The following is a 21,055-nucleotide window of genomic DNA, read 5'->3' as shown; positions in this document are numbered from 1 at the left end:
TCCTTCCCTCCTTCCTTCCTTTCTTCTTTCCTCCATACTGACCAAAGTAGTTCTCCACCAATGTGGTCTTATTTGAGAAGTTCCAGCAAGACCCTAATTCCCACCCACCCAAAGATATCCCATTATTTTAGGGTTAATGCCTAAAATTCTAATCATTAGTGATTCATTCTTTTGCATTAAGCATTTCCTTTTCCTATTTTCCTATAAGATGTAATTATTCCAAGGATAGGCAAAGAAAGCTTTCAGGGTCACTCCGAATTATCGTATCTTTTTAATCTTAGCCAAGATCCTGAACTCTTAGAAGTAGGGGAGTGGGGGGGGGGAAGGCCACTAAAAGATAGCACATAGGGCAGAGAAAGTGAAGGGTCAAACTACTGATCTTCCAGGCACTGGTACCATGTGTCAATTTTTATTTTTCCACACTCCAATCTTCACATGACTCTAGTCAGAGAAACTAGATCCCTCAGAAGCCCAAAATAGCCTCAGAGTCTGAGGAATGTACTATTAAATCTGAGAGAGCTCCATTAGCTTCCCCCGTGTCATTGTCAATGTCTAATTATATCTAGTCTATATATAAACTCAGGCATAACTGTAATTACTATTTGTTACCTACCATACTTGGCTTGATCCTGTTCCCTAGCACTCAGCACTAGAGAACAAGGGTTGGAATTGAAATAAACGGAGATTTTGAGCCTTTGGACTTCATCCCCCAGAAGTCCCTTAGTATTTCCCAAAATTCCATTTTCCTGCAATCCACATTTTGCGTGATTGTATTTAAGTGGCTGTAACTCTGTCCTCATCCTCTTTTGAACCTGCAACCAGGCTGAAGTCAGGCAAGTTCTTGTGCTTTAGTTATTATTAATAAAACTTTATAAAATATAATATTTAGTTATTGATTATTAATTTAAAAACCCACAGAATTCTCTGGAAGAGCCCCCCAATATGTTGGCCAATGTCTGGTACGTGTAGGTGAAGTGGTTTAAGAGAATGGGCTGGAATGGAATGAGGGAGGAACAGATCTGTAATGAGTCTCTTCAAATTCCCTGTTTCCTTCAAGGCTCAGTTCAAGCATCGTTTTCCATCTATGTGAAGCCTCTCTTGATTGCCCCAACTGCTTATTCCCTCCCTCTCCAAACTACCTTGTATTTATTTATCTTGTCTGTACATCTGTGTCATCATGAATCCTTTCCTGATTCCCCTAACTGCTCCCCCAAATGACCTTGTGTTGATTTACTGTATACATGCATTGAGTGTTGTATGTATGTGTGTATGTATGTGTGTGTACACACGCAGGAGATCAAATCAGTCAATGCTTAAAGCAATTAATTCAGACTTTTCACTGGAAAGTCAAAGACTGAAGCTGGAATTTAAATACTTTGGTCCCAAAATGCGATTTCTGTTGGGGTCACTGAGTCACCAAGTGGTACTGCCAATATACTGCAGAGATTTCTTGCCTATACTCAGAATTGAAGGAAATGCTCAATTTAAATGTCAGTTAGAAGTAAGTGAAAATAAAGATGCATCTTATTTTCCCATCCAAGTTCACGGACCCCTATGCACCCCCTTCTCTGAGACATATCTAAGGGATATTCTTTTTGTCTCCACTTACAGAGTCCCCTCCTCATCCCTCACTCCCATCCCTAGATTGATCAAGCCCATATCGTCTTTCTCCAGCTACTATAACAATAGCTTCCTAATTGGACCCTTTGGCTCAGCTCTCTCTCCTCTCTAATTCATCTTCTGCACTGCTGCCAAAATGACTTTCCTAAAGCACCCGTCTTTTATCACTTGTCTACTTGATAAATTTCACTGGCTCCCTATTGCCTCCAGGAACAAATATAAATTCCCCTATTTGGCATTTAAAGTCCTTCACAACCAGGTCTTTTCTGTCTCTCTAATCTTATGTCTTACTCCTTTCCAAGACTTCTGGGTCATATAGACCCATATAGCCATATAGACCTATTTATTATTTCTCATACCAGAAAGGTGTAGCTCCAGCCTCCATGCCTTTGTATTGCCTGCCTCCTTCTCCCCATACTTGGGATGTTCTCCCTCCTAGCTTCTGACTTTAAATACTTGAATTCCTTTAGACTCTCCTCAAACAACTTCTTATGAGTCTTTCTATGGCCCTCAGCTTCCACCACTGCCTCATTCTGTCCTTATCCTGTAGACACCTAGTTTTTTTTTTTTACATGTTTTAGCCTCTATTAGAATATAAGCTACTTGAGGGCAGAAACTATGGTTTGTTTTTTGTTCTGTTTTTCACCTCTTTGTATCCCCAGCACTTAGCTCATTGACTGACAGGTGGTAAATCCTCATAAATACTTGTGAATAAATTAATGTATTTATTCTGACTGTATGTTATAGGAGAAGGTGAGGTCTAGGGAGATGAGATCATTTGCTCAAGGTCTCATTGGTATGAGTGTCAGAGATTTGGGGAAAAGTTTCCCCCAAGGAGCGTCTCTATACTGCTTAAAATGTTCGCTGTCCTGAAACTTCATCTTTAGAGTGACAATCATTCACCAGGAGGTACATACAAATGAGTTAGAGGTGGTTCCCTTTCATTTAAGCTCCTGAACCTTGAAGTTACCAGTCATCCAAACCTTACTGGAATTCATTTAATTTACTATTTTCTTCTGATTATTTCTGTAAGATTCACCTGGAACAGGAGGGAGTTTTTATTGGAAGGGAGTAGCACATTGCTGATGGAGATTTCCCAAAGAATGTGGATAAAGATCTAAAGATCAATATCAATTTTTCTTCTCTCTAGTGGCCTGTCCAAAAGCTTAGCTGAAAGAACTGGCCTTTCTGGGCAGCCTGGTGGTATAGAGGATAGTGTTGGACTTCAGTCAGGAAGTTCTGAGTTGGAATCCAGCCTCAGACACTTGCTATGTGATCCTAGACAAGTCATGTAACCTCTTGCCTCAGTTTTTTCATGTGTAAAATGGGAATAATAATAGCACCTATTATAACAATATCATTGTAGTGATAAAATGAGGTAATATTTATAAAGAACTTTGCACATTTTAAGGTGCTATAGAAATACTAGTTATCCTTACCACTTTTAGCATTTAGGGAAATGTTTTCACAATATGTAATGGGCATCCTATTGTTTGCCTTCTTGGTGGGTGGGGGAAGGTGCTGGAGGGAAGGAGAGAATTTGGAACTGAAAATTTAAAAACTAAAATGAAAACAATTTTTTTTAGCATTGAGTTGAATGAAAACACAAATGACCTGCTTCTTAAATTTGTGTCTGTCATGAATCTGTGAGTGTGTGTGGAGGGAAGAAACACTGACGTGTTTGGTGACAGAATTATAATAGCTTACAAGAATATAGGACTTCAAGAATTATAGAACACTTTATATCCACTTACTGCCTCTGAATCTTATTACAACCTCGAAGTTAGGTATTTCTGATATCAATCAGGAAATATGTATTAAATGCCACTCTATGCCAAAAACTGTGGCTAAGTACTTAGAATATAAAAAAGGAGCAATAAATAGTCCCTGCCCTAAAGGAGCTTACAATCTAATGGGGCAGCCAACATGCAAATAAAAATATACAAAACAAGCTCTATAAAGGCTAGATAGGAGATAATTAACTAACAGAGGGAAGACACTAAAATGAAGAGGAGGTACAGAAAGCTTCTGGTAGAAGGTAGGATTTTAGTTGGGAACTGAAGGAAATGTGGCAAATAAAATGTTGAGAGATGGGTTCTGGGTATGAAAAATTAATTTATTGCTTAGGCTAGCAATAATCAATTGTCATTCTCAGACACCAAGAGACTACTATTACCAATCAATAAATGAATGATCAATGATCAGAGACAAGGAATATAGAATCTTAAATCATTTAAATAAAGTTCTGATAGCTCATTATTCAGCTCTCTACTGGACAGCAAAATATATTTCTGGTGAATACCTAATAAGAAGGTGGGCTAATATTTGGCCCCTCCCTATCCCTTCATGGTGGCAGTGGGTTCATACGCCTGGTCATAAGATTCTTTTTTTTTCAAACCCTTACCTTCTGTCTTAGACTCAATATTATGCATTGGTTCCAAGGCAGAAGAGTGGTAAGGTCTAGACAATGGGGGTTAAGTGACTTTCCCAGGGTCACACAGCTGGGAAGTGTCTGAGGGCAGATCTGAACCTAGGACCTCCCATCTCCAGGCCTTGCTCTCAGTCCACTTAGCTACCCAGCTGCCCCCCTGGTCATAAGATTCTAATAGCCCTTGGTGATCTACATGGGCAGATCGAGTGGAGTCTGGTTAAATTTTTTCCTCTACCTACTAAATATTCTCACTTCAATGGGGAGCTCAAGGTCACAGACCTCCTAATCCCTAGGGTATAGTCGGTTTCTGTTTATAGAAAACATAAAACAGGAGAACACTCTCATTCTCCATCCCAATTTTAGAGGATGTTCTGGGGCAAGGAATGCAAACATTTTTTTCTAAAATTCTCAATATGAAGAGATAGGGGAGAGGTTTAGACACAAAAGGCATTGTTACAAGAAATTAAATGACACAACATTAAAAATCCTTTTACCCACTCCCCTCTCTGATTCACTGAAAGACCCAGGATCTTTTCAATGTATCACCGATTGGTATGACAAACTCTTCATCAAGGGTTTTTAACTCTGAGGCTTAGGGATTTTAACCTGAAGTTAAAAAGCATAAAAAAGATTGACTGGTGTGTTGACAGAAACCTCTGAGAGCAGTCTGTTCTGGCAAGTAGTCCTTACAAAAAATAACCATGCATGGGAAGAAGTGAAAGCCATTTCCTGTGTCCATTTTATCAGTTCGTCATACCTTAGGACTCAGAGTCTCATGTGGCTCCCTGATTTCAGAGGCTATCTTTATACAGCCATTTGGTCTTCTGAAAATCTGCCCTCCTTAAGCCTTCTAGAATGTGCTACTCTTAGTGTAGTTTCTCTGACAGATTTGCTTTCCCAGTCCAAGTAACTTGTAAATATCTTTTCCCAATAAAATGCCTCATAAAATATATCTTAATACAATTAAACAGTGTAAGGGGTAAAATGTAGGGTTGGAATAAATATATATATTTTAGTTGGTTGCCAGGGATTTAAATTCTAAATCCCAATGAAATACTCAAGTCAGAATGGAATTTTATGGTGGTTTATTTACAATAGAAAGAAGAAATTAAGAAATGAGAGAGAAAGAGGGAAAAGGGAAGGAGAGCTGCCCTGGCCTGGTCTGAACCTCTTCTAAGAGATGGGCCTCTCCAGAGGCTGGTGCCTCAAAAAAGCCAAGGAAAGGGGAATCAGCTTTCTCACTCACCACATGACCATCTAAGGGAAGCAGTCTGAGGTCTCACACTTGAGCTCCTTCACAGTTGAATTCTTCTCACTCTTCTTAACTCTTACAATCTAGGTTCAGCTTTATCTCATCGTTCAACTAAAAATGCATTCTGAAGTTACCCAAGATCCCTTAGTTGACAAATCTAATGATGCTTTCTCAGTCCTTGCCCTTCCTGACATCTCTGGAGCCTTTGATGCTTTTGGCTACCTCTTCTCAGTAATCCTCTCTTCTCTCCAGATTTTTGTGACATTGATCTCTACTATTCTTCTATCTGACCACTCTTTCTCCCTCTCCTTTGCTGTATCTTCATCTACATTAGGCCCATTAAGAGTGGGTGTCCCCAAAGGCCATCCTCCTAGTCTCCCAAACCTAGGGGCCATCCTTGATTCCTCACTCTCTCTCTCTCACTCCTCTCCAAAGAGTTGTCAAGCTCTATTGTTTCCACCTTTCTAATAAATCTCTCTTCTGACACTGCCACTACCCTGATGTAGACTCTCATTACTGTGCATCTGGGCTAATAGTTGGTGTCTCTGATTCAAGTCTCTCCCCTCCAGTCATTCCCTTACTCAATAAAGTCCAGTGGCTCCCCATTACATCTAAGGTCAAATATGGAATCCTCTGTTTGGTATAATCTGGCCTCTTCCTCCCTTTTCAACCTTCCTGTCCATGCTCTCTGCAATCCAGTGACCCTGTCCTCCTTTTTGATTCCTCAAAAAAGACAATCCATCTTCTAACTCCAAGTGTTTTCACTGGCTCTCACCCATGGCAGGAAGTCTTTCCTTCCTCATCTCTGCCTCCTTCATGTCTCAGCTAACATTTTACCTTCTGCAAGAAGACTTTCAGAGAGCCCCTTAATCTTTATGCCTTTCTTCTAAGATTACCTACAATTTATCCTGTATATATCTTGTTTATACATAGTTTTTTTCATGTTGTAGTTCAGTTGTCTCAGTTGTGTCCTGCTCTTCTTGACCCCATTTGGGATTTTCTTGACAAAGATCATGTTTGTCAAATCCTTCTTCAGCTCATTTTACAGATGAGGAAACTGAGGCAAACAGGATTAATGATTTAGCCAGGGTCACACAGCTACTCAGTATCTGAGGCTGGATTTCCAATCAGATCTCTCTAACTTTAGGTGGCTACGTAGACACCTTATAAATCCTTATTTATTCACTCTCTACATGTGTTATCTTCTCTTCTCCTTCCACCCCACCCCCAGAGAGGGGAAGGAATTTACCTGAAGTCACAAGAATTAAGTGTCATCTGATATAACCTATATTGAACTATTTACCACCTTTGGAAGAGAGGAAAAGAAGCTGGATGTCAGAAAACAATAATAAAAAATGGTTCCTACATGTAATATTTTTTAGAAAGAATTAAGTATGGAGTCAAGATTTCAACCTGCTATCTTCTGATTCCAAATCCAGTGTTCTTTCTACTACACCATGGAAGTAGATTGTGTTAGACTGCACTGGACTGAATTGCTCAGTTTAGCATTATAATCATTGTTATTTCTACAGGGAAGGCCATGGATACTTCAGGAACGCCACCTCCACCTTGGGATGATCCCAAGAAAACCCAGGAAGGTATTCCACAGTCAGGTTAGACCAGATCTTTCTCTGTTCTCCTGAACAAGCAGGGACTAGGCAGTATGATCTTTGGAGGGAGGAGCTCTTTGCTGGGGAGGGGTTGGGGAGAATGACTTTGGCCCACCATGTCTTTCCATTGCCATTGGCCCTATGGCCTGAGGCCTAGGTAGCTTCTGGTACTCCTTTACCTAGTTCCCCATGAGTTTCAGATGCAGAGATTTCCAATGGAGCCTTGGAGCTCTTAAATGTTTCGGTTGGGCCCTGGAGAAGCTTTGATTTTACATCTGAAATATGGCTCCCTCTGGCCCAGGAATAGGGGCCATCAGCAATAAGATCAAAAGCCATAAAGTCCCTAGGTCTTATTTAAGTGAATTTTTAGCTCCTCTAGTAGTTAAAACAGTGACCTACACACCATGGATGCTTCTTAAATCTTTATTGCATCTGTCGTATTGAAAAGCCCAATGGTGAAACCACTCTGGGATAGATCAAAGATTTGGGAATGGGAGTAGAAATAAGGGCTTGGGACTAATTGACTGGGGAGATTATTGGGACTTCCAAGGCATAGCCACGTCCAGTGAGGACTATCCCGATAATACTTTGCTGTCCATTTGCTCAGTAGACAGCTAAGGGATCTCAAGGTCACCTAATGATTGTAGTTGTGAGAAAGAGATGTTGATAAAATGACTAGTAAGTCAATTATTCCTTGGATTCATGAGATTTTGGAGGTGGGCCATAAAGGGTAAACTCCTCATTAGAGAACACATAGTATAAATTCCTCATTTGTAGGTCTGTACTACTGGCATTATTATCCTGGAAACTGAGACCTACTCTGCAATGGCCAGGTGCCCTTCTGCTCAGCAAAGTTCAGAAGAACACCTGGTTGGGTAGAAAATCCAGAAATTCTCTGGCAATTCTTGATCTCTGCCTGATACAAGAGAGTAAAGTAGGACCAGATCAGTATCTGCTCTCTTATATGTTTCACAGATAAAAAAGACAAAGTCCCTAAAAAAGAAGAGACACATCCTCTTTCAAAAGGAGAACACAAGATTAAGGAAGATAGCTCTTCCTCTTCTTCTTCATCCTCCTCCTCCTCATCTTCTTCATCATCATCAGGTATCATAATTTTCATTTTGGATCAATTTTTTTAAACCCTTGCCTTCCATCTAAGAATCAATACTGTGTATTAGTTCCAGGGCAGAAAAGTGAAAAGGGTTGGGCGATGGGGGTTAAATGACTTGTTCAAAGTCACACAGGTAGGAAGTGTTTGAGGTCAGATTTGAACCCAGGGTCTCCTATCTCTAAGCCTGGCTCTCTATCTACTTGGCTACCTAACTGCCCCATTTGGGGTTTTATTGACAAAGATACTGAAATAATTTGTCATTTCCTTCTCCAGATCATTTTACAGATGAGGAAACTGAGGCAAACAGGATTAAGTGGCTTTCCCAGGGTCATACAGCTAGTAAATATCTGAGGTCAAATTTGAATGAAGGAAGATTTGTCATAGTTCCAGACAAGGTATTCTCTCCACTGTAGCGCCACTTAGTTGCCCCAGAGATTCCAAGAGAGAATGAAAGGAGCCTTTAAAGAGCATTATTCCAGGCACAGAGGTGGCAGGAGATAGAATTTCATGTTCAGGGACCAACAGGTAGGTCAGGAGGGCTGGAAAAGCAGGTGGATGAGAGGGAATTGTGTGAAAGTGGTCAGGAAATAAAAGGTTGGATCCAGGTTGTGAAGGGCTTTAAATGCCACACAGAGAAATTTGGAATTTTTCCAGGGTAAGTTTCTTGAGCAGGGGAGCAACAGGTCAGATCTTTGCTTTTGGGCTATCGTTGCAAAGCTGTGTGGAAAGTTGTAGTGTCCTTCAAGTCCATTAAGTCCCATTCCCCTCATTTTACCAGATGGGGAAACTGAGGCCCAGGGAGGTCAAGTTCATACTGCTAGTCACTGTCAGGGATGTCAGAGGTAGGCATGAATCCAGGTTTTTCCTACCCTGGGTCCACTGCCTCATCCACCACTTCCCCAATAGTTCTGAAACATTTTGGTTTCAGGACTCCTTAACACTCTTAAAATTATTGAGGATGAGGCAGCTAGATGGCTCAGTGGGTAGAGAGCCAAGCTTGGACACAAGAGGATTTGGCTTCAAATCTGGTCTCAGCTATGTAACCTTGGGCAAGTCACTTAACCCCCATTGCCTAACCCTTACTGCTCTTTCGCTTTGGCACAAATACTTAGTATCAATTGTAAGACAGAAGGTAAGAATTTTCTTTTATTGAGGACCCAAAAAAAGGGATAATAAATGAGCAAAGGGGATGTGTGACTTTGTAACAAGAGCAGCAGTAGATGGAGCCCTGTGCTTGGCATCAGGAAGACTCATCTTCTTAAGCTCAAATCCAGCCTTAAACACTCTCTAGCTGGGTGACCCTGGGCAAGTCACTTAACCCTGTTTGTCTCTGTTTCCTCATCTGTAAAATAAGCCGGAGAAGGAAATGGCAAACCATTCCAGGATCTTTGCCAAGAAAGCCCCAAAAAGGGTCATGAAGAGTCAGACATGACTGAAACAACTCAACAACAATGTTCCACTGAAATTTCAGTTGTTACTGTTATCAGTAAATAATCCTCGCTTGGAATGTTTAGGGCAGTGTTGGATGTAGTTTGATCCCCACTCACACAGCTTAGCATTTCCATTTGTTCCATTCTAATTATCTCTTGCCTTGTGTTCTTTAGCTCCATCCTCTTCAGGGAGATGTTCAAGGTCACTGAAGCATAGCTGACTTTTGTGGTTGTTTAGTAGTAATTCTATTCATTTTTTAAAAAATTCTTGTTATTGCTCATTTTAAAAAGTTTTATTGACTTTCTGTGGTTGTCTTCAACTCTGTGCTCTGTTCTTATAGACAGCAACAGTGATGAAGAACACCATGGGATCAGAAGAAAACCCCTTCCAGGTAAGCTCACTAGGAGTGGTGTCAAAGTGGAGCCATGTGGAAGGCAAATCAAAGTTCTTAGAGACTCTTAGAGTTGGGAGCAGAGCCATTACCATGATCCTGCACTGGGGCAGCCACAAGTTTACCCCTAAGTCAACTTTTTAAGATAAGTTCAACTGGTAAATGGCAGAAGAGACCTGAGAAAAGATCCCTGACCTTTGGTCAGAAGCCATCATTTGGGGAAAGACCCCAGCATGCTGGTCCATTGGCGAAACACCGGGGATGTTATCCCTTGGGAAGACACCCAAAAGCTCCAGGCCCAAGATTCTCTTGGGATATTGCTATAAGAGGGAGGAAGTACCATCTTTTAACTGACTAATTGTTTTGGCTAAAATGGTGCTTTGTTGTATTATTTTAATCTGCTAACGTTTTCAATCCCAACTGCTCCTAACATCCTTTACAGTATGGAACCCTCTTGCCAAGCTCAAGTCACTCAACCCTAGCTTTAGCTCTAGGTAGAAGAGACGCTATTTAGTTTAAACCTTTTCTGAGTATAGAACTCCCTTCTACATGTATCCCTGACAGGTAGTCAGTCACCCAGTGTCTGATGGAACTCTTTCTGGGAAGGGAATCCACTCCATTGTTGGAAGACTCCAACTGTCAGAAATTCTTCCTTATATAGAGCTGAACACATGTGCCCTTCATCTTAGTTCTACCCTCCAAGTTGTTCTTGCCCTTTGGGTCAGGGCGCCCTCAAGATAGCAAATATTCTCCCTCCTCAATTTAACCCAGTCCAATACCTTTCCAGCCTTTAAGCCACCACTCAGCACTACTGCCTCCATGATACTGTCCACGAGTTCCAGTGGAGTGTAATCTCCTTTGATCACATTTTCTGTCCTTTCTCATTTTCTCTTTATTTTAGTTATTTGGGTTCACGGTTCTTCTCTCTTGCTAGATTGCAAATTCTTTGGCAATAGAGGGAGACTAAGGCTTATTTGCCTTTAATTCCCCTTTCTGGTAGCTGGTAAAAAGCCTTGTTCCTTGAACATGATATTCTCTCTCTTGCCTCCTCTGTGGCTATATTAATGAAAGTCTGTGCTCTCATCCAGATATTGTCAAAGATGAGTCTGAGATCAAGAGGGGAGAACTTCAGCTCTATGAAGGTAACTCAATTCAACACAACAGACGTTTCCTAATATCTTAGATTTAAGGCAGGAAGGGGCCTTGGAAGCCATCAAGTCCAATCCCCTCATTGTACAGATGAGGAAACTGAGGCTGAGAGATTAAGTACTTTGCCCATAGTCCTACAGCTAGCAGAAAAGGCAGAAGTTGAACATAGGTATTCTTAATTCCAAGTCTAGCCACACTGCCTTACCTGCACAAGGCACGATGTTAGTAGGGATATAAAGATGAAAATAAAGCGACTACTGCCCTCAAGGAACTTATCTTTTATTGTGGAGAGGGGGAAAACTAACTCCTACACAGGGAGGTAAATACAAAGTATGTAAAAGTAAAATGAATAAAAATTAATTTTAGAATAATTTTGAAAGTGATTCAACACTAACCATTGGATGGATGGGAGGGAAGAGCACCATCATTTCAGAAGCCAGATTCAATGCTATACTGCTATGAAAACAATTACCAAAGAGGTATCCAAAGTAACATTAATAATTCACATTTAGAAGGCAACTGGGTAGTGTAGTGGATTATGTGCTAGACTTGTAATCAGATAGTTCTGAGCCTGAATCCCACCTCTGTCATTTACTAGTGGTGTGACCTGGACAAATCATCTAACTTCCCAACCTCAGATTTCTCATCTGTAAAATGGGGATGAAAATAGCATCTAATCACAGGGTGATCATGAGGATCAGATGTGATAATATCTGTAAAAAGCTATATAAATGTTGGCCATTATTATTACTTGTATTTTATACAGCAATCTCAAATTTGTAACATGTTTTGTATGCATTATCTTGCTGTAATAAATTATCATTATTATTTTTAGCCCTAACCTTCTGTCTTAGAATCCGTACTAAGTATTAGTTCCAAGGCAGAAGTGTTACAGACTGGACAGCTGGGGTTAAGTGACTTGCGCAAGGTCAAATAAGTTGAAAATGTCTTGGGCCAGATTTGAAACCAGAGCCTCTGGTCTCTAGACCTGGCTCTTTATCCACTTAGCCACCTAGCTGAAGTTCTTAATGGCATCAGTTTGGGAAAATGGCAACACAATGGGAAAAATGACCCAAGAAATTCTTATGTTTCTCTGGGAAGCAAAGGGCTAAAATCAAGAATGACATCCTAGAAAAAGCAACTTATTCATCATCAACAAGAAAATTTACTTTAACTTATTTTTGAACTCTGTTTCTCAGCCTATTGGAAGCATATTAGGCCTTCCTTATCTATTAAACCTTAATAATGACTGTTGTTCCTGTATGAAGTCCTGAATCAGTTGGTTCTTTGCAGTTGGGCAGCTTCCATCAGCCACTTTATAGAAAGTCTGGCCAATTATCACTTGAATACAGTCTTTATGCTTCTGACAGTTTCTTGGAGCTCATCAACAACCTTAGGTCTCCTAAATGCCTTAGTAAACTTATTCTTTATTTCTTCATTTCTGAACATAATGCTAAAACCAACGCCGATATGAGATACTGATAGTTTTCCTTTGTTTGGGGGACGGGGTAGGTCCACCCGGAGAGATAGAACCTTATGATGAACCAGGTAACTATCCCACTTGTCATTTTACAAACAATTGGAGAAACAACTGCAATCTCCGTGTGGTTGTTTGGTAGTGGGAGAGCACAAACTAATGTTCATCCTCTTGTTTACAGAGCTCAGAAGAAGAGAAGTTGTACCATCAGATGGTAAATATATAAAGGAAAATTGTAAAGACCACAGATTGGGTTTGCCTGTAGCGTAAAGCATTGCCAGAGACATTCAGAGGCTGTGGGGAGTGAGTACCCCGACACCTCAGGGTGGTCCTACATACAGGTGGAATGGACAATCACTTACCAAGTGGAAATGGAGGTACACTGGGAAGGAGTCTCTGCCCCCAGAAGAACCTCTTTTCCTATCTAACCTAGTGTCTGACATGCCACCATTCATTCATGTGGATCTTAAAGGGTTCTTGGGAAGTAGTGTAGGGGAATGTGATTTGTACTTCAGTTTGAGTTCTTGCCTTTTTTGCAATGAGCTATGTGATGGCGGTCAAGTCAGTTTACTTGTCATTTGGCTTAAGGTACCCATCTTACAGGATTGTTGTGATCACCTCATGAGAAAATGTATGGAAAGTGATTTGTAATTGTAAAACACTATATACATGTCAACTCTTAATAATAAATATCCCAGGGGCTCAGTGGATGGAGGGCCAGACCTAGAGACTGGAGGTCCTGGGTTCAAATCTGACCTGAGACACTTCCTAGCTGTATGACCCTGGGCAGGTCTCTTGACCTTCATTGCCCAGCCCTTACCACTCTTCTGCCTTGGAACCAATACACAGTATTGATTCCAAGATGGAAGGTAACAGTTAAAAAAAAAAAAGAATCAATATATGGTACACAATGTTGATTCTAAGACAGAAGAAAAGAGTTAAAAAAATAAATATTAAATATCTCTAGGAAGGGCCACCTGCAGCCATCCTTAGTCATCCCCTTAGTGGGAGAGTTTGCTGAAAACAAGGTATCTGCAGAACAGAATCATACTGGGATTGAGAAGGAGGGAGGGAAGAAAGGGAAGAGGGAAGGCACCGAAGTCAAACCTTATAGACAAGTTTTTCCAGCAGCAGGCTATCCTTTGCAGGTTAATCATTCACTTTATTGAATACCTACTGTGTACAGAGCATGATGCTAGGGACTGGAGGAGACGAAATTAATGAAGATATGGCACCTGCCTTCAAGAAACTTTACACTGTGGAAACAGGTTTTGCCTGACCTAGATTATGTATAATGGGTATCATTTCTCGTCTTCTCAGTGGGTAGGGGAGGGAGTTGTGGGAAAGGGAATTTGGAGCTGAACATTTTAAATAACTTTAAAATAAAGAAGCTTTACAGTCTAGTGGGTAATGCCATCCAAGGTGGTAATAGTGTAGGTGGTCATGTCAATAAGACCTGCCCTGGATTTAGAAGTCACTCTTTATTTGCGTAGCCTGATCCGATATTGTGAGCTTGCAGAGGAAATGAACTAGAGCTTTTCTTTCGGTTCCAGAAGAATCCATTGAATTGAAAGAGAAAATGGAATTGAAACAGAATTTAAAGAGAAGAAATTAATTTTTCAAGTGGAAACCACTCCCTGAGCAGTCATTGTCCTTGTAACACAAGCATCCTTTTTTTTTTTAAGAGACAGAATTGGAAGAGACTGGGTCAAGAAGAGTGAACATAAAGAAAGATGGTGAGCAGCACTCAGCGGGACTCAAAACTTCCTCTTCCCACTCTGCAGTCAGAGTTCTAAATGAAGTGGACCATATTTCATTGTAGCCTATTGTCCACCCTTGGGTAATAAAAATGGGGCAGTAACATTGACCTCCTTCCCACAGTGCTGAGATCTTGCTGTTTGCTTGTTTCAGTTGTATCTGACTCTTTGTGACCCCATGTGGGCTTTTCTTGGCAAAGTTACTACAGAGCTTTGACATTTCCTTCTCTAGCTCATTTTGTTGTTGTTGTTGAGTCATTTTTAAGTCAGATCTGACTCTTTGTGACCCCATTTGAGGTTTTATTGGCAAGGATAGTGGAGTGGTTTGCCATTTCCTTCATTATACAGATGAGAAAATTGAGGCAAACAGGGTGAAATAACTTAGCCAGGGTCACACAACTAGTAAGTGTCTGAGACCAAATTTGAACTCATAAAGATGAGTCTTCCTGATCCCAGGACTGGACTTTCTTCACTGTACCACCTAACTGCCCACAATGCTTCGTGACCTTGAGCAAGTCACCTTTCCTTTCTAGCTCTCAGTTCCCTTATATATAAAATGAAGGAAATGGACTAGGTGGTCTCTTAAAATTCCTTCCAACTCTGACACTCAATATTCTAAAGTACTTCCTAGGTCTGACATCCCAACTCTGATACTACCTGTGGGATGTTGGGCAAAGTAAACTCTCTGGCCTCAGTTTCTTCATCTGTAAAATGAGGATGTTGGATTAGATGATATCTAAGACCTAAGTTTCTTCCTTAGTCTAATATTTAATAACTGAATAGGGAACAGTTAACAAAACTATAAAACCAGAAGATTAGGCTAGGGAGAAACTCTAAGAAGGTCTGAAGTAGGAAGAGGCTCACATGACAGAATTTGGATAAAACAAATGACTTGTTTCAACTTCAAAGGATGGATTAAAAAGTGAACTTATCTTGGAAGTAGCTAGGTGGCGCAGTGGATAGAGCACTGGGTCTGCAGTTAGGAAGATATAAGTTCAAATCTGACCTAGCTATGTGACTGAGCAAGTAGATTACCCTCTGTTTTCCTTAATTCCCTGGAGCAGGAAATGGCATTCCATTCTACTATCCTTGCAAAGAAAACTCCATAAATAGTATTGGCATGATCTGGCCCACAGGGTCACAAAGACTTGGACACAACTAAGTGACAACAACAATAAATGCAGATGGTAGAGAACAGGAAGGTTTCTGTGAAGGAAAGACCAAGTGATCTCACCCATCAAATGAAGGGATTGGACTAGATTAAGGGTGTCAAACTCCAGAAAAACTATTCCTGGGAAATGTTATTTTCTGCATTTGGAAAATGTTAAACAAAATAAAAATGCAATGCGACATAGATAATGTTAATTTGTGGCTTTCTAAGTCAAGGTGCTGCCTGCTATTTGAGTTGGACATCACGGAACTAAATGACCTGGAAGATCTTTGCTTACTCCAGCATTCTAGGATTCTAAGTTCATGATCTCTTAAAAAGGAAAATTTTATTTGACTTAAGAAAAATGAGGGGGCAGCTGGGTGGCTCAGTGGATTGAGAGCCAGGCAGATGGGAGGTGCTGGGTTCAAATCTGTCCCCAGACACTTCCTAGCTGTGTGACGTTGGGCAAGTCACTTGGCCCCCATTGCCTAGCCCTTACCACTCTTCTGCCTTAGAACCAATATATAGTATTAATTCTAAGACAGAAGATAAGGGTTTAAAAAGAAAGAAAGAAAAGAAAAATGAGACTGGGATAAATATAAGCATTCATTGAGAGGTTGTGGAGAGTAAATGGTAAAGCAGAATTCATAGGTGTGTAGGATTTATTCATTTAAAGCTAGAAAGGACCTTAGTAGCTATCTAGTCTAACCTCTACATTTTATACTTGAGGAAACTAAGATGCAGAGTTGCACAGGTAGTACATGAGTTCAAACTTAACCAACATTTTTTTTTTAACCCTTACCTTCCATCTTGGAGTCAATACTGTGTATTGGCTCCAAGGCAGAAGAGTGGTAAGGGCTAGGCAATGGGGGTCAAGTGACTTGCCCAGGATCACACAGCTGGGAAGTGTCTGAGGCCAGATTTGAACCTAGGACCTCCAGTCTCTAGGCCTGGTTCTCAATCCATTGAGCTACCCAGCTGCCCCCTTAACCAACATTTATTAAAGGCCTACTGTATATAGAGCAGTATACTAGGTGCAAGGGGAGATATAACTTTTAGATAACACATGGTCCCCCTCAGGGAGTTTTCTGTTCCAGATAACTGAAGTCAATAACCCCCTGTGTAAACTCCCTTTTGGAAATCTAATCGTCCTTTAATTATTTACATCAATATTATATATAGTTTTTTATAAATTAAACTTAATTATTCCTTTAATTATTTAAATTTCTTAAATGGATCATTTCTGTTGAGCATGACAGATTAATTTTTATTTCTTGCCTTTTCAGATGAATTTTTCCATTTTGTTCTCCTTTGCTTTGCTATTGGGTCCCTGCTAGTCTGTTATCACTATTCTACAGGTAAGGCAGGCTTGGGGGTAAAGAGGAGTGAGAGGCACATTAGAGCTTATATGGAAGTTAATCCACTTTCTCCCTTGATTGACTTCCCAGATTGGTTTATGTCTCTGGGCGTTGGGTTGCTCACCTTTGCTTCTCTGGAGACCATTGGAATATATTTTGGTCTAGGTAAGTAAGCCCTAAGTGCCCCATCTGGGGATCTGGGTGATCCCAGCACAGTGTAACTTGGCCTACTGTAGTTGCAAGCAGCATATTGCAAAGTGACCATGATATGGTCATGTTATTTATTTCCTCACTTAGCATTTATACCTAATCTACTTCCAAAAAGAATTTCAGCTCACTTGCAAAACTAAGTACATCAGGGACAGCTAGGCAGCTCTGTGGACAGAGAGCCAAGCCTTTACCTTGCTTCTTTCTAAGACAGAAGGTAAGGAGAGAGAGACAGACAGACAGACACAGACAGACAGACAGAGACAGAGGGACAGAGAGAGAGACAGAGACAGAGAGAGACATAGAGACACAGAGAGAGAGACAGAGAGAGGAAGAAGAAGGAAGAAGGAGGAGGAGGAGAAGGAGGAGGAGGAGGAGGAGGAGGAGGAGGAGGAGGAGGAGGAGAAGAAGAAGAAGAAGAAGAAGAAGAAGAAGAAGAAGAAGAAGAAGAAGAAGAAGAAGAAGAAGAAGAAGAAGAAGAAGAAGAAGAAGAAGAAGAAGAAGAAGAAGAAGAAGAAGAAGAAGAAGAAGAAGAAGAAGAAGAAGAAGAAGAAGGAGAAGGAGAAGAAGAAGAAGGAGAAGGAGAAGGAGAAGGAGAAGAACGAGAAGAACAAGGAGAAGAACGAGAAGAAGAAGAACAAGAAGAAGAAGGAGAAGAAGAAGAAGAAGAAGAAGAAGAAGAAGAAGAAGAAGAAGAAGAAGAAGAAGAAGAAGAAGAAGAAGAAGAAGAAGAAGAAGAAGAAGAAGAAGAAGAAGAAGAAGAAGAAGAAGAAGAAGAAGAAGAAGAAGAAGAAGAAGAAGAAGAAGAAGGAGAAGAAGAAGAAGAAGAAGGAGAAGGAGAAGGAGAAGAACAAGAAGAACAAGAAGAAGAACAAGAAGAAGAAGAACAAGAAGAAGAAGGAAGAAGAAGAAGAAGAAGAAGAAGAAGAAGAAGAAGAAGAAGAAGAAGAAGAAGAAGAAGAAGAAGAAGAAGAAGAAGAAGAAGAAGAAGAAGAAGAAGAAGAAGAAGAAGAAGAAGAAGAAGAAGAAGAAGAAGAAGAAGAAGAAGAAGAAGAAGAAGAAGAAGAAGAAGAAGAAGAAGAAGAAGAGGAGGAGGAGGAGGAGGAGGAGGAGGAGGAGGAGGAGGAGGAGGAGAAGGGGGGGGGAGGGAGAGAGAAGAGACAAAGGCAGCTAAGTTACTCCAAAGACAGAGAGTCAGGCCTAGAGACAGGAGGTCCTGGATTCAAATGTGACCTCAGACACTTTTTAGCTGGGTGTCCCTTGGCAAGTCACTTAACCTCAATTGTCTAGCTCTTACTGCTCTTTTGCCTTGGAAATGTCCTTAGCATCAATTTTAAGACAAAAGATAAAGGTTTAAGAAAACAGAGTGAAAGAAGGACCAGGAGGACACTTAACACAAATTTCCCTGTTGTCACAGCTTTGCTCTTTGGGAAAAGTCCTAGAAATATGGTTGTTACTCCGCCACTCCGGGCTCATTGCTTCTAGCAGTTACCTAGAACACAGATCCAGAAGCAGGGGAGGCTGTTGTCTTACTCCACACTAAATAGTAAAGTCAAGTGGTGCTATGAAGGCCATAACTAGGAATTCTTGTTTCTGGGGCAAATTTAGTCAAGTGAATAGCTGGGGTTGGGGGAAGAGAGAACAGACTGCAGTGATCAGATACAGTTGCCTTGGGTAGTAGGATAAGATGTGTCCAAGGCATTCTAATCTATGAGTCTGAAATAACCTTAACCAATAATTCCTGACTCTCAACCCCACTGGACAAAATGAGGTAGGAATATTAAGCAGCAAATAGGAGAAAAATGATCTAGGGAATAGTTGTCACAGTGACAGAAGCCAGAGAGTAACATCCCAGTGTTGTTTCCCCTACAATGATATGGGTTTGTGGGGGACAGGGAGGATTTGGGGCAATGGACCAGAGGGAAACTACAGAAAAAAAATATACTGCCTCATGGAAATTGTCACCCTATGGCAAAGCTCCTGTCACTTTGCCCTAGTTATGCTTCTGCTTTTCTTTCCACAGAAAGTTTAGGGAATATCTGAGAGATGTGTGGTCCTAAGGGAATAGAGGGGCCCTGAACTGGTGGTTTGGTTACTTATCTTAATTGCAGCATTGGACTAGACAGTCTCTGAATACTGTTCTAGCTCTGATTCAATGACCTTAATGAATCCTGTTTTTGTTTCTAAACAGTGTACCGGATTCACAGCGTCCTTCAAGGTTTCATCCCCCTCTTTCAGAAAATAAGACTCATAGGTAACTTTTGAACTTTTCCTGAGTCCTATGATTCCTTTGCTTCTACACATTGATATTCTGCTCTGGCAAATTCTCCTGATGGTAATAATGATGATCCTTCCCTGACTTGTTATCCCCTTTGACATCCATGATCTCATTTATCTTCATAATAAATCTTGGGGGCGGGGAAGCAGGAAGAGAGGTTATAATACCCATTTTTAGGCGAGATAAGTGAAGCCTGGAAGGGTAAAAATCAGTCATCTAGTATCACATAACAATTCAGGAACAGATCCAGGACTTGAATCCCAAAACTCCTGACTCATAATTTATAATAAATCAGCTTTGTGGCTCAGTGGTAGTGCTGGATTTGGTGTCAGGGAGAGCTGAATTTGAATCCTTTCCCAGATATTTACTAGATGTGTGACCCTGGGCAAGACACATGAGTTTTGTGGACTTCAGCTTCCTCAGCTGTAAAACAAGAGACTGGATTAGGTCTGTGGTGGCAAACTTATGGCACAGGTGCCAGAGGGGGGGACTCAGAGCCCTCTCTGTGGGCACATGTTCCATTGCCCCAGCACAAAGTTCACCAGAGTTTGTTACTAGAAAGCCAGAGGGACTCGAGACCAAACTGTTCCCCTCCCTCTCTCAGGGGTACTTGAGGACATTTCTCACATCACCAACCCCTCTAAAAGCTTTGCCATGACTGGACTAGGTCCCTTCCATCTCTAAATCTATGATCTGGATAGTTCAGAAGACCAGGTTTTAAATCCTGCCTCTGACCCTTACCAGCTGGGTGGTTTCCATCAAGTCCCTCAACTCCTCTGTAAAATGGAGATGATGATCCCTTCAGTATATACCTTGTGGGGTTGGGGGGGGGGTAGCTCAAATGTCAGTTGTGGGGCAGCTAGGTGGTTCTCAATTCACCAAACCACCTAGCTACCTCTACTCCATCAAACAGTCTTTAACCTTTTAGGTCTTGGGCCCCTTTGGCTATCTGGGAAACCCTATGGATTCTCAGGGGCAAAAAACCTTTTTAAATAAATTATTTAATAAAATATATTTATAATATTAAATATTTAACTAATCAAATATTTAGATATTTAAATAAACTAATATATAAAACCATTTCATTCTAATATTTAAATATTTATTTAAAATGCTAAATAACATTTAATGAGATATTTAAACATTTATTTTAAATAATTTATAAATTGGGGACAGCCTTACCACTCTTCTGCCTTGGAGCCAATACACAGTATTGACTCCAAGACAGAAGGTAAGGGTTTAAAAAATTTTTATAAATTAAACTATTTTATATTTCATAATATTTACCTATCTGTTTAAGCTAATTAATGAAATTATTTAATAACATTTAGCTATTTCTTTAATTAAACTAATAAATTAGGTTGTTTAATAAATACTTAATAATATTTAGTCATTTTAAAAATGAAGATTTTAAATAAAATACTTAAATGACTGCAAAGAAAACAGATTAAATTGAAATATAAATTTTGAGGACAACTGGGTGGCTCAATGGATTGAGAGCCAGTCTAGTCATGGGAGGTTCAAATCTGGCCTCAGATACTTCTTAGCTGTGTGACCCTGGGCAAGTCACTTAACCCCCATTGCCTAGCCCTTACTGCTCTTCTGCCTTGGAACCAATACAAGACAGAAGGTAAGAGTTTATATGTGTGTGTGTGTGTGTGTGTGTGTGTGTGTGTGTGTGTATGTATGTATGTATATATATATTTATAAATTTTTAAAAATTTTATTTTAAAGTTGACTGACTCCAGGTGAAGGACTCTTAAAGTACATGATATTCTAGCTCTACCCCATGACCCTCCAGAGGCATTTATTACATGCTTCCAAAATATTGGG

The 21,055-nt window shown here is 40.5% G+C and overlaps 1 protein-coding gene across 2 annotated transcripts in view; it reads left to right on the top strand.

Annotated features, from left to right (window-relative positions):
- Positions 1–19,295, top strand: part of TMEM40 (transmembrane protein 40) — a 32,271-nt gene extending 12,976 nt beyond the window's left edge. Inside the window, exons 2-11 of one of the 2 annotated variants that reach the window (XM_056804681.1) lie at positions 6,836–6,901; positions 7,889–8,017; positions 9,796–9,846; positions 10,935–10,988; positions 12,508–12,543; positions 12,654–12,686; positions 14,158–14,208; positions 16,666–16,737; positions 16,828–16,902; positions 19,136–19,295. In XM_056804681.1, coding sequence (XP_056660659.1) covers positions 6,844–6,901; positions 7,889–8,017; positions 9,796–9,846; positions 10,935–10,988; positions 12,508–12,543; positions 12,654–12,686; positions 14,158–14,208; positions 16,666–16,737; positions 16,828–16,902; positions 19,136–19,209 — 633 coding nt within the window. In that variant the 5' untranslated portion in view covers positions 6,836–6,843 and the 3' untranslated portion in view covers positions 19,210–19,295. Of the gene's footprint in view, positions 1–6,835; positions 6,917–7,888; positions 8,018–9,795; positions 9,847–10,934; positions 10,989–12,507; positions 12,544–12,653; positions 12,687–14,157; positions 14,209–16,665; positions 16,738–16,827; positions 16,903–19,135 lie in introns of both variants that reach the window. The other variant, XM_056804680.1, reaches the window with a different exon arrangement.
- The last annotated feature ends 1,760 nt before the right edge of the window (positions 19,296–21,055 follow it).

This window comes from Monodelphis domestica, chromosome 7, assembly GCF_027887165.1.
Source record: "Monodelphis domestica isolate mMonDom1 chromosome 7, mMonDom1.pri, whole genome shotgun sequence".
NCBI lineage: Eukaryota > Metazoa > Chordata > Mammalia > Didelphimorphia > Didelphidae > Monodelphis > Monodelphis domestica.
This window is presented reverse-complemented; position numbering and strand designations above follow the sequence as displayed.